Genomic DNA, 16,914 nt, shown 5'->3' on the forward strand with positions numbered 1-16,914 from the left:
TAAAAAAGTTTTTATCTCACAATTCTGACTTTTTATTTCACAACTACGAGTTTATATCTTGCAATTCTGAGAAATATAAAAAAATAGAATTCCGATAAAAAATTCAGAACCGTGAGAACTCAATTGCGAGAAAAAGTCCGAATTGAGATAAAACCTGCGCCAGAGAATCAGTGCGATGATGCAGCGGTGGGTGCACTGGAGCAAGCGGACGATGCCACGCAGACAGACGCGAGAGTCGCGAATACCGCACAGAGCGGGAAACGTGGCTTTTATTTGCATCAAATCAAGTGCGCAAATTTATGACTGATCGCAATTTGCGATGCATGTTATTTCTCAGGATTCACAGATGAATAGAAAGTAAAAAAAAAACAGCATTTATTTGAAATCTTTTGTGACGTTATAAAATAAATGTCTTTACTGTCACTTTTCATTTCTGCTACTGAATAAAAGTAAAAATGGTAATTGCAATTTTTTATCTCACATTTCTGACTTTTTTTTTCGCAACTGAGTTTGTGTCACAATTCTGATCAATATAAACTCGCAATTGCAAAAAAAAAATTAATTGCGAGATAAAAGTCTGAATTGCGAGATAAAAACTCATAATTACCTTTTTTTTTAATTCAGTGGCAGAAACGGGCTTCCATACTTTAATGTGTCCTTGATGATTTTAAATCACAATTATCACAACTGTGTTCAACATTGATAATAGTCAGAAATGTCTGAAGATCATGTGACACTGAAGACTGGAGTAATGATGCTGAAAATACAGCTGCAGATCACAGAAATACATTACAGTTTAACACATATTCACACAGAAAGTAGTTATTTTAAATGGCCATAAATGACTATTTTTACTGTTTTTTTATCAAATAAATGCAGACTTGGTGAGCAGGAGAGACTCAAAACCTTCAAAAATTATTACAAACTTTTTGCCGCTAGTATACATGAAAAAGACCAAATATGAGGTAATGATCATTTTTCATGCATTCATGTTTTTCAAATTCCAGTAAATAATAAATCTGATGTTGTTCAGAGTCCACAGTGTTTCACTGCAATTAGAATCTGACGAGCCTCTGAGGTTTTGGTTTTAAACAAGAAAAAAAAAAAAAAAAAAATCGAAAATATGTATAATATGTATCAAATCCTATGCACTTATGAGGCCCAAGTAAACGAATGTTGTTTTAACAATTTTATTTTGTTGTATTCATGTGTAAATAAATGATGGTTTTATATGTTCGCAGTGTCAGTGCATTGCTCATCGTCTCAAAAACACAATATCTGCAGAGAATCTCCAGTCAACTATAAAGAAAATTGTAGGCCGAGGAAAAAAGCCTTAACAAATTCACAGACATTCATTCAGGAGTTTAATCAGCAGAACAGCCGCCAACAACAGACATGATACAAGTACAAACCACTCGAAGACAAACATGATGTAGTCCAATATGTCCAAACAAAACGACTTTTCTTCAGTCACACAGAATTCAGTTTGACTGACACTCACAGACCTGAGTATTCAGATGCGACAGCCGAAACAAGTTCAGAACGCAGCATGTCTCTGATATCTGACGTCTATCCAAACAGAGAGAAGATACGCGACAGGACTGACTTTATAAACGCCCGCAGCCTCCTGTGGCCCACGGCGAGGACGACGGGCGAGAACGCGATGAAGCTCATGTTGGCGAAGCGAGCGATGATGAGCAGGAACTCCGTGGAAGATCCGCGGTTATAGTTGAAGTAGTTGATCGAGATGACGTTCGTTCCCCAAGATGAGATGAAGAGGATGTTCAAAGTCAAAATCACCTGAGAAAAAGCAAAGAAGTTCTCTTAGTAGAGTTTAACTTGCAGAACGCGATCGTATCTGTTTTGATCCAGAAGAGATACAGAAAAATGTAAAAAAATTAATAGATTTTAGTAGTGCTGTCAAACGATTAATTGCATCGAAAATAAAAGTTTTTGCTTACATAATATATGTGTGTGTGTGTGTACTTTGTATATTTATTATATATATAAATACATACACATACAGTATATATTTAGAAAATATTTACATGTATATATTTATATTCAGAAAATTTATATTATATATATTTAAACTATAAATATAACATATTTTTCTTAAATATATACATGCATGTGTGTGTGTTTATATATACATAATAAATATACACAGTACACACGCACATATACTATGTAAACAAAAACTTTTATTTTGGATGCGATTAATCACGATTAATCGTTTGACAGCACTTAGCAGATGCTTTAAAACCCTCAAAATACACATCATTGATTTTTTTTCAGAATTTTTAAGAGATACAACCATTTAAATAGTTTGGGTCATTTTGACCCGGGTATGTGTGGAGCACCGTTAGTGTCAAAAATACTTTTGTGAAATTAAGTTATATTAGTGTCAAAAAACTGCTGTAAAATATATTTCACATTTTCTCCATATCTCACACACTTTTGGGCTGAATTGTGTTGATGAAGATGAATATGTTCATCTACTGGCATTTTCATCTGAAAGTGAAATCTATGCACGCAAGATGAATATATTTAGCTGAAAACGTCATATTTATGTTGTTTTGTTAGACACAAATATGTAGGTTTTATCAATTTGAACAGTTTTTGAGCAATCATGAGTTATAAAAAAGTAGTTGAAAATGAAAAATTACATTAATTCTCAGATTGTATGTTCTTAATTTCATAAATCATAAATTCATACAATCATCAATTCAAATAAACTTTCTAATAAATACTGAATTTAAAAAAAAAAAATTTTTTTTGGTGTGGATCATGTGCAATATGAAATTTCAAAGAATTTCTAAATTTTTTAATTAAAAAGATATAAATGCAATAATATCGTAGTAACATTAAACACTTATTTTTTTTCATGCATTAATGAGTTCAGACCGTTCAAAAAATATTATGTATTAAATTAAGGCTGTTTTATAAAACAACAATCCTTTGGGTCCACACGAATGCAGAATGCAAAGCAGCATACGTATTTTAAAATGCATTATAATTTCCAATAAAAACCCTGTGCTCACTTTAGCGGCCCGTTGCTCCGCGGGGATCCGGGTGATGACCGGCACGTCCTGACTCTTGTTGGCGGCGTTGCGCGAGTGTCCGTGAGCGTACAGCGTCAGCAGCGAGCCCAGGTTGGTGATGTTCATCAGGCAGATGGGAAGGGATTCGTGGATCACCATGGAGGAGGTGGCGAAGGCCAGGCCGCTGTAGGCCGACGGAAAGTCCCAAATACAGCCCATCAGAGGCCGAGTGGTGCTGCTCACCAGCATCAGCGTCTGCAGGAGAGGTCAGAGGTCAAATGAGGTCATGCACGAGTTCAGTACAGATAAAGAGTCGGACTGACCTCGGTGGAGTTCTCGTCGCCGTTCTTGGAGAAGATGAACGCTGGGATAGCGTAGATGAGATTGAGGCTCCAGATGAGGATGAAGCCGAGGATGAGGGACCCAGGGGGCCCGCGGGGGCCATGTAGGGTGATGACGGGCGGAGCAACCCGACGCAGCGTCTGGAAGTGAAACGCACTGAGAAAGAACGTCGACCAAACATTTGCGGAGCGCAGCCAAACCCAGATGCCCATCATAAGGTGGCACATATCTCTACTGAGGAAAACCTGCGAGGAAACACACATGCTGATGTTTGAGAGTATTTTCAGAACACAAAACAGCGGTCTTATCCAACAACAAACAAGCAAGTTTTTGCATTTCAAACACAACATGCTTCAGTCTGTCAAGTGTTTTAAACTGTAAAGTGTGTCTCTATCCAATAAACGTCTCTTGATTTAGAGTCAAACTGGATTTTAGTTGGTTTCGAATGTTCTGAACAATCAATAACTCTAGCAGTGAATCAAACTCCCAGCTGTAACCCAAATAACCCAATTAATCTCTGAAGAGTGAGTCAATAAACTCAAACACATTATTTTTGGTGGTGGTCCTCGAGACGAGAGTTGATGATGTTCTTCTACTGTCAAAACCTACACAAAACTGGTCCAAAATCACACCAGGTTGGGTTCACACTCATTTCAGTGGATTGGCTAGAGACTGAATTTGGATATCCACACCCATTCACTAATAATAATTAATCCAACCAAACGTCCATCCATGTGGTCACGCCATCGTACCTCCGCTCCCAGATCGAACACCATCACGACCGTGTTTCGAACCAAAGACACCATGAGGTTGGAGAAAGCCATGTTGACCAGAATCACGTCAGAGCTTCGGACGACGCCCGTCTCGCGCAGAAGGCTTTCCCCGACCACCGCGATGACCGTGGTGTTTCCCACGTTCCCCAGCAGAACCAAAATGACATAGAGAGCGAAGTAGAACGGAGAGGAAGAGATCTGCTGACTGACGCTCGTGGGTTTTCTTTCAGGGGCCATGTTTCTTCCAGCACTTCAATCGTCTTCAGACTTCAGTCGTGAATGGAGATTCTCTCAGAACGTCTCAGAGATGTTGTCATTTCTCCATCCCAGCGCCTCCCTCTCCGCCCACCGACCGCGAGCCCCTTTTATGGGCCGTGGTTCCCAGATAAATATCAAACCAATGGTCCTGCTGTCTTGGAGAAGACGCCGTGAATGGCAGGTGAGATTCCACCAGAGATATCAATGTTTTGGGATACATGAGCTGAACTTGCATCTTCACACACGAGGGATGAACTATCCCCACCTGGTTAATTAAACTCAAGCTAGTTAGCAGTCTAATTCATTAGTAAGCCCACCACAATCCCACAGAGTGTGGGTTCAAAAACAAAAACTCCTGGAGTCATGGTTTTAACAACAATGTAGATGGTCTGCATTGGTCTTTAGTTCTTTGTACTTTTGATTAGGGATGGTCAATCCTCTCAACACAGAAAACTACTGATTCAGAGTACAATATATAACGAGTGTCATGACTACTGAGTACATTGTTTTAGACGCAGAGTAGTTTCCACCAACCTGATGACCTGATTAATATCTGTTTTTCCACACCGTTGGTGTCTATGCGTCCAAGAGAAACAGACAGCGATGACCACTGATCTCTGAAAGAAAGACATTTTCAACATTAATTTTCATATTAATCATTGCACCAATCATTTATCATTAGATTGAAAGAGTTTTGAGTAAGACCATTTGTGTTCATTCAAACCATTTAAATCAATTTGTAACAAAAATACAGCAACCCAGAAGATAAGCAGAAAAAGAAGAACCCCCCCCCCCCCCCCCCCCCCATGTTATTTAATAAAAACCACCATGCAACGTTCTGGGAACGTTATTTTATGGTTACAAAAAATAAATGAATTAATTAAAAACATAACCCTAAAAAGAACGTTGCCCTAACGTTAGTATTTGGTTCCCAAAAAATAACCAAACGGGAACCAAAAACTAACGCTAGGGGAACGTTCTGTGTTTGCTGGGAATGATGTGTTAAGCACCTACACATAAATAATACATATTCATATACAAATTGCAATCGCGATGTAAACGTGTGTAAATCATTTAAACGGTCTCCACAGAAAACGCGCGAAGCCGACGGAAACAGAGTGAGGTAAACACGACAAAATAGTACGATATTTTGACTGAAATTAAGGAAAATTATGGGCTGAAAAACTAAAACTATAAATATATGTAAAGTACTTTGACTGAAAATTTTGTAAGGTTTAAAATATCTTCTTTTTTTCCTGCATGTCTTCATGTATAAATCGGAGCATATCATTTAGACGTGAAATGAACAGATGAAATATGAACCATAAATGAATCAAACTCATCAGGTGATCTGAATCTCTTTCTTCTTAATTTGAAAATGCACTCTTCTTCATCTCAGTTCTCTGGTTGTGGATTATGAGTGAGGATGATGATGTTTAATGGTCGCTAGGTGGCGCTAGAAACACATCAGATCCTCACAGCACAACTCAATATATGACTCTTAACAAACACATCTGACTGACTGATGCAGAACACAATGTACAAGAATTGAACTTCTTACGTGTTTCTGTTCTTCCATTTAGTTTTCTTCTTAATGTTGTTTGGCACCATTTTTAAGATTGCACTTTTAAAAATGCTGGGTTAGAAACAACAACAACCCAATCTGGTGGATAAATACAGAACAGAGAACATGCAGGGTTAATCTACTGTAATAATCGGGCTGCACAGGTAACCCAGCCGTCTGGATTACACATTTAACCCAAATGATAGCTGAGTGTAAGAAAAAATCATTTAAAGCTCTAGGAGGAAAGGAGCAAAAGCTCAGGGGGCTGGAATCTGTGGCAAGATAACAGTTTTATGGCATAAACCTGATTTTTCATTACTTTAGTGCATGTACTCTTGCTAATATTTACGTTTGCGAAGTAAAAACTCAATGTAAGAGTAACGAAACATGTTTACCTTGTCGTCTTTCCGTCAAACACTGGCGTTCTCCTGTGAAACCAGTGGTGCGACGGGACACAGTAGGATCGCTCCCATTATAATCAGTGAAGCTGCCCACACTGCAAACCCTTCGCTGATTATAACAGAAGCGATCCAGTGTATGTCTGCATTCGTCCAAAGCCAACAGCCCTAGCAGACATCAAATAATAATAATCCAATACATGAGACAACAGACGTTTTTCAGTCTCTACTGCAGTAATAATGTGATATAAACACGAGAGAGTACAAACCTTTAGCTCAGGACACATGAAATTACTCAAATGATTCTTCAGTTTTTATTATTACCGATGCGTCGGTTTCATTCAGGTTGATGCGGATAAACCACCCGCTCTTACAGCCATTATATGATTTAATATGTGTTCAATAATTCTATTTCCTTTCATTTAATGCATTCTATTTGTTTTGTCAGATATCACACGTATGTCTGTCAGATGTCTGTTAAAGATCTCTGTGAACATCTGCTGTGAACAAACATCTAACATTCTAAACTATAAACGTCTTAGAGACATCTCCCTGACAGCACACATACATCTCAGAGACGTCTATTTGACGTCTGCATTTGCATCTGCAATACGTCTATAAGACGTTTCCTTTTAGATGTCAAATAGACGTCTATTAGATGTCTTTAAGATGTTTATGGTTTAGAATGCATGTAAAACTGAAGACGTCAGCCAGACGTTTGTAGACAGCAGATGCTCTCCAGATCAAGAGATCTTTAACAGACATCTTGCAGACGTATGTGTGCTATCTGGGTGTGCCATCGGGATTCTCAACTGCTTTTTGAAAGGCACTCAACCCCGAGACTTTCCTCTTGAGTAAATACATGTAGCTTTATTCAAAATAAATAGCGTGACACACAGAAACACACTGTTATGATGCAGAATATAACGTGATACGTCTTTGACATCTGTAGCTTGTCTGTCCATATAGAGCGAGAGAAAGAGAGAGGCGGCTGTCTGTCAGATTATACGCGACAGAATTGTCTTCATGAATGCACGGAGTCTCCTGTGGCCCACGGCGAGGACGACGGGCGACAGCGCGATGAAGGTGATGTTCGCAATGCGAGCGATGATGAGCAGGAATTCGGCAGAAGAGGAGGAAGATCCACGGTTATAGTTGAAGTAGTTGACAGAGATGACGCTGGCGCCCCAAGAGGAGATAAAGAGGACATTCAGAGCCAGAATCACCTGAGAAAACACACAGATGTTCTGTTATCACTCATGATCATTTATTCAGTGATTCTGATTGAAAAACAACCTTATCTACTCATGCACTTTCTTGTAGAAACACCTCTGTCTCTCGCTGGAGAACCAAAACATGAAGCGACTTCAAAACATGAACACAGCCACAGCATGTGTTTCCAACGGAAGCTGATCTGCTCTTCCCAAAGGATTACGGCCGTAATAGAGGATCCACGAAGATCATTAGTGCAGGAAATGACATCTTCACAATATAATTAGGGATTGGGTCTGGGACTGCACTGCTTAGTGATCACTATCAAGCAGTTAGATTTGTACACTAGATTTGAGTGTGTTTAATGGTAAACCTTACCTAAAACGAGTAACCTAGATTACGTTACTAACTCCAGTTTTCATCTTGTAATCTGTAATCAGTTACAGACTGACGGATAACTTTTTAAGTAATCTTCCCAGGTCTGCATACTAAGAGTTGCTCACTTTAGCGGCCCGTCGCTCGGCGGGGATCCGGGTGATGACCGGTGCGTCCTGACTCTTTATGGCGGCTCTTCGGGTTTGTCCGTGAGCGTACAGCGTCAGCAAGGAGCCCAGGTTTGTGACACTCATCAAGAAGATGGGAATCATTTCATGGATGACCATGGAGGAGGTGGCAAAGGCCAGGCCGCTGTAGACCGACGGGAAGTTCCAGATGCAGCCGAGCAGCGGCCGAGTGGTGCTGCTCACCAACATCAGCGACTAGACGAGAGGTCAGAGGTCAAATGAAGGGAACACACACGTTAATTAAGTCTATGGCTGGGGAGTCCAATTAAACCTCTTCCTGCAACCCTAATTAACCCTAAAAATGGCAAAACCACAAAGAGACATAAAATAAATTTATTGCTATTTTCCATATAATTGGAACTCAAATAATACAATTTCATGATTTTTCTTTTTTAAGCTTGACCCTTATTTTTGATTTTAATGTTTGTATCCCTCAGGATGCGTTGCTCTTTTGGGGTATAAATTCACTGAAAACAGAAACTTGCTTATCAATGCTTTTCACAACATTGGTTACAATTCCTGAACGCTTTGGAATACAGACCTAAGGTTGGTCTCTTTTAAAATAGACACATAGCACATTATTGCTGAAGTGAAAGCATTTAAAAAAGTTTACATTAAAGATAATGTAGTGTACTATTTGTATTATATTTGATATAAAATAAATTTGATAAAATATGTTGCACTCTAAAATTGCTATAGAATCAAAGCGCTATGTCTAACCAAGTTGTGTTCCAAATTTGAAGTTGATATCACAAACATTGTGGTTCCTGTGAGATTTAGTTTGGGCACTGTACCAGAAATATCCTCTGGTTTACACACAAACTCTATTGAATTTTTCTGATACAGTTTTCCGTCACAAATCAATCATTTTCTGTCACAATATCACTTCTATTATAAAACAGTCACCAAATATGGAACCTTGACTGTCAGACCTTTCCAACGATATTTTGACAAGATTACAAAACTGATTTTCTAAAACACACGCCACAAAATCACAGTTTACATGTTTTTATATTTTGATTTATACCCCTAAAAGTGCGAGGTATCCCCTGAGATACAAACATTTAGAGACAGATTACAAAAATTGTAAGCATTTAATTTATAAAATTTCAATGTTTACCTAATAACCTAATGCTGAACAGCTTTTTAAACAGGTGGGTCTCCTCCAACATCTGCAAATATGTGAACTAGATCAACTTTTATCGGAGGGTGAGTCTCTATACAGGCAATCAGACAGGAATGGACACCCCTGGACTCTGATAGCTCAAGAAAGAGTCGGACTGACCTCGGTGGAGTTCTCGTCTCCGTTCTTGGAGAAGATGAACGCTGGGATGGAGTAGATCAGATTGAGGCTCCAGACGAGGCACAACCCAAAGATAAGGGATCTGGGGGGTCCGGGATGGCCGTGCATGTTCGTGACGGGCGGAGCGACCCGACGCAGCGTTTGGAAGTGAAAAACGCTCAGAAAGAACGTCGACCAAACGTTTGCAGAGCGCAGCCAAACCCAGATGCCCATCATAAACCGACACCAGTTTCTATTGAGGAAAACCTGCGAGGAAAGAGCCACCTTGATGATTTCCAGTTAAAAACAGGCGCAGCATCACAATCACCTTCATATGAAAAATTCCCTCAACAAAATCCAACTAGAGTTTTACTGGAATATTGGCTGCAGACACTGTTCTACATCATCAAGTCTCAACTACTCTGTGTAATTCTTACAGTTAGACACCATCGCTCCATCCAAGCTCAGGCAACTGAACACTCTCTCCCAGTTCTGGCTGAATAAAGAAATACAAGTCCTCAAGAAAAGGTAAAACAAATACATTTCTGGCTATATCAAAACTTCTTTTGTCCAGTCTCAGCTCTTCTAATACCTGCAGAAAAAACAATAGAACCATCACAGAAAATTCTAATGGTTTCCACTACAAAAACCATTACAAACCATCAACTTTTAACCATTAAAAATGGTATTCTGTTGTGTGTTTTGGGACATAATGCATTAGGATTTATTGGTTTTAACAAGCCATCAATAGACCAATTACCAGTAGAAGCCCACAGGGTCCAATACAGTTTACATTAAAACCAATACAAGTTCCATTATAACCAGTAAAACCATAATCTCTCTTTACACCTACATCAGATCTTCTCCTATAGATCTTACATTAGAACTGGATTTTAGGTGGTCTTTGAGGCAACGGCAATAAAATTGATGGGACATACTAAATGTTTGATACCAGTATTTTAATGCTCAACCTCTTGTTTTTATATAAGCAAGCATGTGTTAATGTCGATAATACTTCCATTCCCATTCAGGAACTCACTGCTTATTCACTGGAGATTGATCAAGGTTGACTTTTGAATTTGGAAACGGAATTAACACTGACACTGCGCCATTGTTTCAATGTCTTTTCAACATTGGAGAATTAGATTTCAATGTTCATGTACACATTTTTGTTAACCTTTTACAACTATTTAGACTATAAATAAACGCTTATAACATTGCTAATACTTACAGTTGAGGTCAAAAGTTTACACCTCCCTTTCAGAATCTGCAAAATGTTCATTATTTTACCAAAATAAGAGGGATCGTACAAAATCCATGTTATTGTTTATTTAGTACTGACCTGAATAAGATATTTCACATAAAATATGTTTACATGTAGTCCACAAGAGAAAATAATAAGTGAATTTACAAAAATGACCCAGTTCAAAAGTTTACACCCCCTTGATTCTTAATACTGTGTTGTTATCTGAATGATCCACAGCTGTGTTTTAGTTTAGTGATAGTTGTTCATGAGTCCCTTGTTTGTCCTGAACAGTTAAACTGTCTGCTGTTCTTCAGAAAAATCCTTCGGCTTCCACAAATTCTTTGGTTTTCCAGCATTTTTGTGTATTTGAACCCTTTCCAACAATGACTTTATGATTTTGAGATCCATTTTTTCACACCGAGGACGACTGAGGGACTCATATGCAACTATTACAGAAGGTTCAAACACTCACTGATGCTCCAGAAGGAAAAACATGCATTAAGAGCCGGGGTGTGAAAACTTTTGAACAGAATGAAGATTTGAAAATTTTTCTTATTTTGCCTAAATATAGTTTTTCATTTAGTACTGCCCTTCAGAAGCTACTTACATGTTTCCCAGAAGACAAATTAAGTTAAATTTACCCTGATCTTCAAATTCAAAAACTTTTCACCCTCCCGGCTTTTAATGCATGTTTTTCCTTCTGGAAAACCTGCGATGTTGAATTTTATTTTGAATTAGGAAATCAAATTAACACTGATATTGCGCCATGGTTCAACCTCCAACTTTCAAAATGGGAGGGTTAAATTTCAACATTGATTTATATGTATTTTGTTAACCGTTTTACACCCATTTAACATGTTATTTCAGCATTTTGGTCTTATTCTTTGGAAATAAAACATCACGTCAACTTTCGGTTGGGTCCAAACATCCATCACACCACAGTCATTCCTCCATACCTCCACTCCCATGTCAGAGATCACCAGAAGAGAGTTTCTGGCCAGAGACACCATCAGGTTGGAGAAAGCCATGTTGACCAGAATCACGTCAGAGCTTCGTACGGCTCCCGTCTCGCGCAGAAGGCTTTCTCCGACCACCGCAATGACCGTGGTGTTTCCCACGTTCCCCAGCAGAACCAGAATGAGGTATACGGCGATGTAGAGCGGAGACGACGCCGTGCGCTTTCCTTGAGCGGCCATGAGTCTCCTGATCACTGGACAATCGACTGCACTTCTCAGCATTTATGAGCTTCTCTCAGTGACGTGTTAGTGACCTCATACCCTCATCACCATCGTTACCACATATATATCAACCCAACACCACATCAGCTCCATCCCGGTGCTGCTGCTGGAGGAGAAGATACCATGAGGAGCCGGCGAGATTCCACCAGAGATACACATGCATTAGGATTCTCCAGGGATTGAACGCTCCCAACAGGCTAATTAAACCCTCACTAGTTAGCAGCCTAATTCATTAGTGAGCCCACCATGATCCCACAGGGCTTAATATCAAGGGTCCAATGCATGAATGCAATAGTCATGAATAGAGTCATACAGACGTTGGTATCAAAATGCTCCCATTTTATTTAAACTCTTCTCAGGAGACTCTATATTTCTCGTAAAAATGCACAGTAGAGCTGCACGATTCTGGATAAAATTAGAATCATGACTTTTTTGTCTCAAATAAAGATCACGATTCTCCTTGATTCTGAACTAAACAAAATAATGTGTGATGAAATATTAATTGCTGCAGTCTATTTAAAAGTGGTTAATTAATTTGAACAAATTATTAAACATTTTATTATATGTGTCCCTCCATCACCATCGCTGCGAGAGGTGCAACAGTGAACGTTAGCACAGCTACTGTAATAGAGGAGCAGCAGAAAAGAATCTTGCTGAGAAAGTTAAAGTTAGCAAAACATGCATATGAACATACATTTGAAGAAAACTATTGGTCCTTTGAGTCTCAAGGTCACAGTAATGCAACAATGCACTATGCAGGCTCGGGTATACTTTGCAAAAAACAAAGAGGAAAGCAGAAGTATATTTTGGGCTTAACTAACTATACACTCTACACTTTATGTAATGGGAATGGAAGCTTGTAATGCATTGGCTAAGAATTTGCATCCTTGCATAAAAAGTACATTTCTGGCCTAAAATGCAATATATGCATGTTAAACATGTAAAAAAAATGTGTCAGTCTAACTGTGGCACGCAAGCTCACAATGTATCAGCTAAGAATGTGCATACTTGCGTAAAAAGCACATTTCTGGTGTAAAAGAGCAGGTTGTGTGTAAATAAAATGTGTCAGTTAGGAATTTGCATACTTGTATAAAAAGAAGATTTCTGGCCTAAAATGCAGGATATGCATGTGAATGCACATGGCATGCAAGCTTTAGATGCATTAGCAAAGAATTTGCATGCATGCATAAATAGCCTGTTTTTCACCTAAAATGCAGGAAAAGCATTTGAAAATGCACCAACTGTGGCATGCTGTGATTGATGCACTAGCAAAGAATTTGCATACTTCTGTGAAAATGCATTAGAATGTGCATACTTGCATAGAAACTAAACTTCTGGTGTAAAACGCAGGTTGTGTGTAAATAAAATGCATCAGTTAAGAATTTGCATACTTCCATTAAATTTTTTTTTTTTTTAAATTCTGGCCTAAAATGCACAATATTTGTTAAAAATACATCCATCTAACCATAGCATGCAAACTTGAGATGCATTAGCAAAGAACTTGCATACTTGCGTAAAAATCTGACTCTGGCCTAAAATACAGCATATGTGTGAAAATGCACCTGTCTAACCTTTGCATGCAAGCAGGGCCGGCCCAAGTCTTTATGGGGCCCTAAGCAGTATTTTATTAGGAGGCCCCTCGGTGCCACCAATATGACTGGTTATTGTCAAAGCTTGATTATTCACACAGTATAAATGTAACACACCCATTTTCAGTTTTGTTTGTTGTAGCTGTGTTGGTTACATCATACCATCGTCTGCTTGGCATGTTTTTACCCTTTTCTTCGATGTTTCTCCTCTTCGATCTTAGACGCCAGCTGAAGACACGCCACGGCCACCGTCTGCGACAGGGTCAAAGGTCATGTGACAGACGTCTAGTATACGTTTCGATATTATTTCAATAGTCCATTTCAGACTTTCTGATAACTGTAAGTAAAGGTCCTTGCACGCCAAGTCCAAAATTCTCACACTTTAAAAAATAAATACGACCTCACATTGTGTTCACTTTTACACACTACCTCCAAAACTTTCGTCCATCATAAAAAAAAATTGAATCCGGGTCAATTTTCAGCGTTTTTCGCATCCATAGCAAGCATTTTAAGAGATGCTTGAATACAAAAAAAAAAAAAAAAAGCGTACGAAAATTTCGAACTCTGTGTGCAAGGACCTTGATGGCCCGTTCACCCCAAAAATTATAACTATAAAGCTAACGATAAAGATATAGTTTAAAAAAATCGTTATCAATATTAAAAAAAAGGCAGTGGCTATTTACACCAAGTGAAAATAGCAGTATTTTTTAACGATATGCGATTTACACTAAGTGCAAATAGCTATAGATTTACGCTATGATAAAATAGCAAGATTTTCTGCCATTTCTTCTACTTATTGCAAATTATGGCAATTATCTGCACCTCAGTATTGTAGTAGCTACAGTACGCAATAACGTATTGTGTAAATTATAGTTTTAATTCAAATTATTAAATAAATGCCACCTTATTGGGACAATAAAGCCCTCCCTACACCTACCCTAACCCTACCTGATACTTTATTTTCACCTTTTTGATTATTTCCTTAATTTTTATTGAAAATAAATGCCTTTCTGATGATATGAGATTTGAAAAGGGAGAAAAAAGTTCGGCAAAAGGCAGGTTCGAACTCGGGTCGATCGCATCAAAAAGTGTGCGCCTTACCATAGGGCTGTAGTACACGAGTCCGGACTCGAGACGTTTTTCTGTCGTCTCGGACTTGTCTTGGACTCGTTGGTATTTGCACTCGGACTTGGTCATTGGACTCGCCAAATGTTCTCGACCGAGTCCAGCTATATATGCTTTTTTTCTCTTTCAAAACAAAACCATTAATCTGGCTCGCTTGTTCGGAAAATGGGTAATGTAATTGGTTTAATTTACAATCCCTCTAGAACGGGCATTGCCATTGGTCGGCTGGTAAATGCACGGCTGCGTCATACGCCTGGCTCTGAGTGTGCGATGCACAGAGGAAAAATTAATTTTTATTTTGGCCACAGACACACTGTCGGCGAGTTGCATAATACAGTCTGGTTTTACAAAGTTTGTTGGAGTTTTCCCTCTCCTCCACCTGACTTTCCTTCGTTTTTATATAGCTTATAAATGCCCGTGCGCATTTTACTTTCACTTTCAATAGCGCAATTCCGGTCAATTGTTTATCGATAACTTACAGCGGCAAATTTTCTACAATAAACATGGGACTTTTATTAACAAAACGAATATACCAAATGCTATAAGCCTAATATAGCTTATAGCATTTATATGTGCTTTGTGTTGACAAAGATGCGACGCGGCAGTGGAATAGGAAAACATGCAAGAAGATTGGAGTTAAACATGTTTTAATAACTAGAGCGCCGCGTTTTCAGAAAGCCGTTTGATGCACGAGACACTGCAAGAGACGCGAGCGCAACAGTCAAACGCGCCCATGTTTACACAGAAAAACAATGGAAAAGCAGCGTAATCAAATAAAAAACCTGTGAAGAACTTCTACTGTATGTCTGATATTTCATGTTTGCATCAGGGTGACAGGCTGAAAACTGTTTTTACAGAGCATTTATAGTTAATAATAGCACTCTAGCTGTTATACCTTCAGTCATTTTGACTTTGAATTACTTGAGAATTTAAGCATTTTTCTTGTATTAATTCTGGACATATATGCATAAGAAAAGTTTGTACAAGATGTAGTTGTAGTTCACGCATCTTTTCTGCAAAGATATTTAGTGATTTGTTTAACATTTACATCATGATGACAGCTTCATGTGTGTGGTGCACTTAGAATAGAATTTTCTTTAACTAGAGGTTTAATAAAAAAAAAAGTTGCTTGAATCATGTTGTAGTTATATTTTCAAGTTGACTAGTTAAAATTGTACAAAATCGAGAATTGGTCAAATATTCTATGAAAATATATATATTTTTTTTTTGCCATATCGTCCAGCCTAGAAACAAATTAAAAAACCTTCCAACAATTTTTTATTTCTTTAATTTTTTCAATCTTTAATTGTCTGTTCTCTAACTGAAGTAAATTATTTTTATTTCTACTATTAAAAATGGCGTCAGCTTAACACCTGTAATACTGTCTATAGCCCCCTATCCCCGGGGGACATATATCGCACCTGTATTATATGACCTAAGGTAAACAGCAAACAAATGCATGCGCGGCCACACACAGACACACAGTGTAACGGAACAGGGCGACTCGGGGGGCCATGGCAGGACAGGAGGTTTGGGTGTTAATCCGTGAGGTTAAAGTAATAGGAATGTCAATCACAATCAGTCTCTCTGTCTTGACAGATCCTGGAGATGTGCAGCGGCAGAGCGGCAGAGACATACGAGGATTCGACCAAGCCACCGGGGACAGACGAGGAGGATGACTGGAAGAGGACAAGGCAGAAGGTGAGTGATGACAGGTAAGTATTAACAGGTATCTATACTCAGCTTGTAGGGGAGTAGAGACGGTCCAGGTAGCAATCCCGAGATCGGCGCTTTGCAGTGCTTGTCATGTCACTTCAAGATCAGACGACCTAGTGAGCTGAGGGAAGTGCTTTTATGTGGCTGGTGATAATGAGGTGCAGGTGCCGGTGATGATTGGAGATACACAGGTGATAGTGATGAGTGACGGGGAAGACGGGCCATTCTGTGACACACAGAGCTGAAGGTGTTTATATGCTACACAGCCTTGCTTGGGAGGGTTACATTGTACTATGGTTTCTTTAGGACAGGGACCTCAAAGCTTGGTCCTGGAGGGCTGGTGTCCTGCAAAATTCAGCTCCAACCCTAATCAAACACACCTGAAACAGCTCATCTAAGCGTACTAGAAACTTTCAGGCAGGTGTTTTGAGGCAAGTTGGAGCTCTGCAGGACACCGGCCCTCCAGGACTGAGTTTGGACACCCTGCTTTAGAACAAGTTCAAGAATGGGAACATGTTGATTTATTTTTTAGACTTATGTTGCTTGTTCGTTGTAATATTTTCC

General features: G+C 38.9%; 2 protein-coding genes across 2 annotated transcripts; both read right to left on the bottom strand.

Moving 5' to 3' along the window:
• Positions 1 to 1,569: 1,569 nt before the first annotated feature.
• LOC306867220 (olfactory receptor class A-like protein 4) lies at positions 1,570 to 4,396 on the bottom strand (the record flags this gene model as incomplete). Its single annotated transcript, XM_079412812.1, has 4 exons — positions 1,570 to 1,800; positions 3,045 to 3,299; positions 3,368 to 3,631; positions 4,139 to 4,396. 4 exons carry the CDS (start codon positions 4,394 to 4,396, stop codon positions 1,570 to 1,572), a joined length of 1,008 nt encoding a protein of 335 aa, XP_079268938.1.
• A 2,981-nt stretch (positions 4,397 to 7,377) lies between these two features.
• LOC306867225 (olfactory receptor class A-like protein 4) lies at positions 7,378 to 11,878 on the bottom strand (the record flags this gene model as incomplete). Its single annotated transcript, XM_079412821.1, has 4 exons — positions 7,378 to 7,605; positions 8,095 to 8,349; positions 9,440 to 9,703; positions 11,639 to 11,878. 4 exons carry the CDS (start codon positions 11,876 to 11,878, stop codon positions 7,378 to 7,380), a joined length of 987 nt encoding a protein of 328 aa, XP_079268947.1.
• Positions 11,879 to 16,914: the final 5,036 nt, after the last annotated feature.

This window comes from Barbus barbus, assembly GCF_936440315.1.
Source record: "Barbus barbus genome assembly, chromosome: 49".
NCBI classification, from domain to species: domain Eukaryota; kingdom Metazoa; phylum Chordata; class Actinopteri; order Cypriniformes; family Cyprinidae; genus Barbus; species Barbus barbus.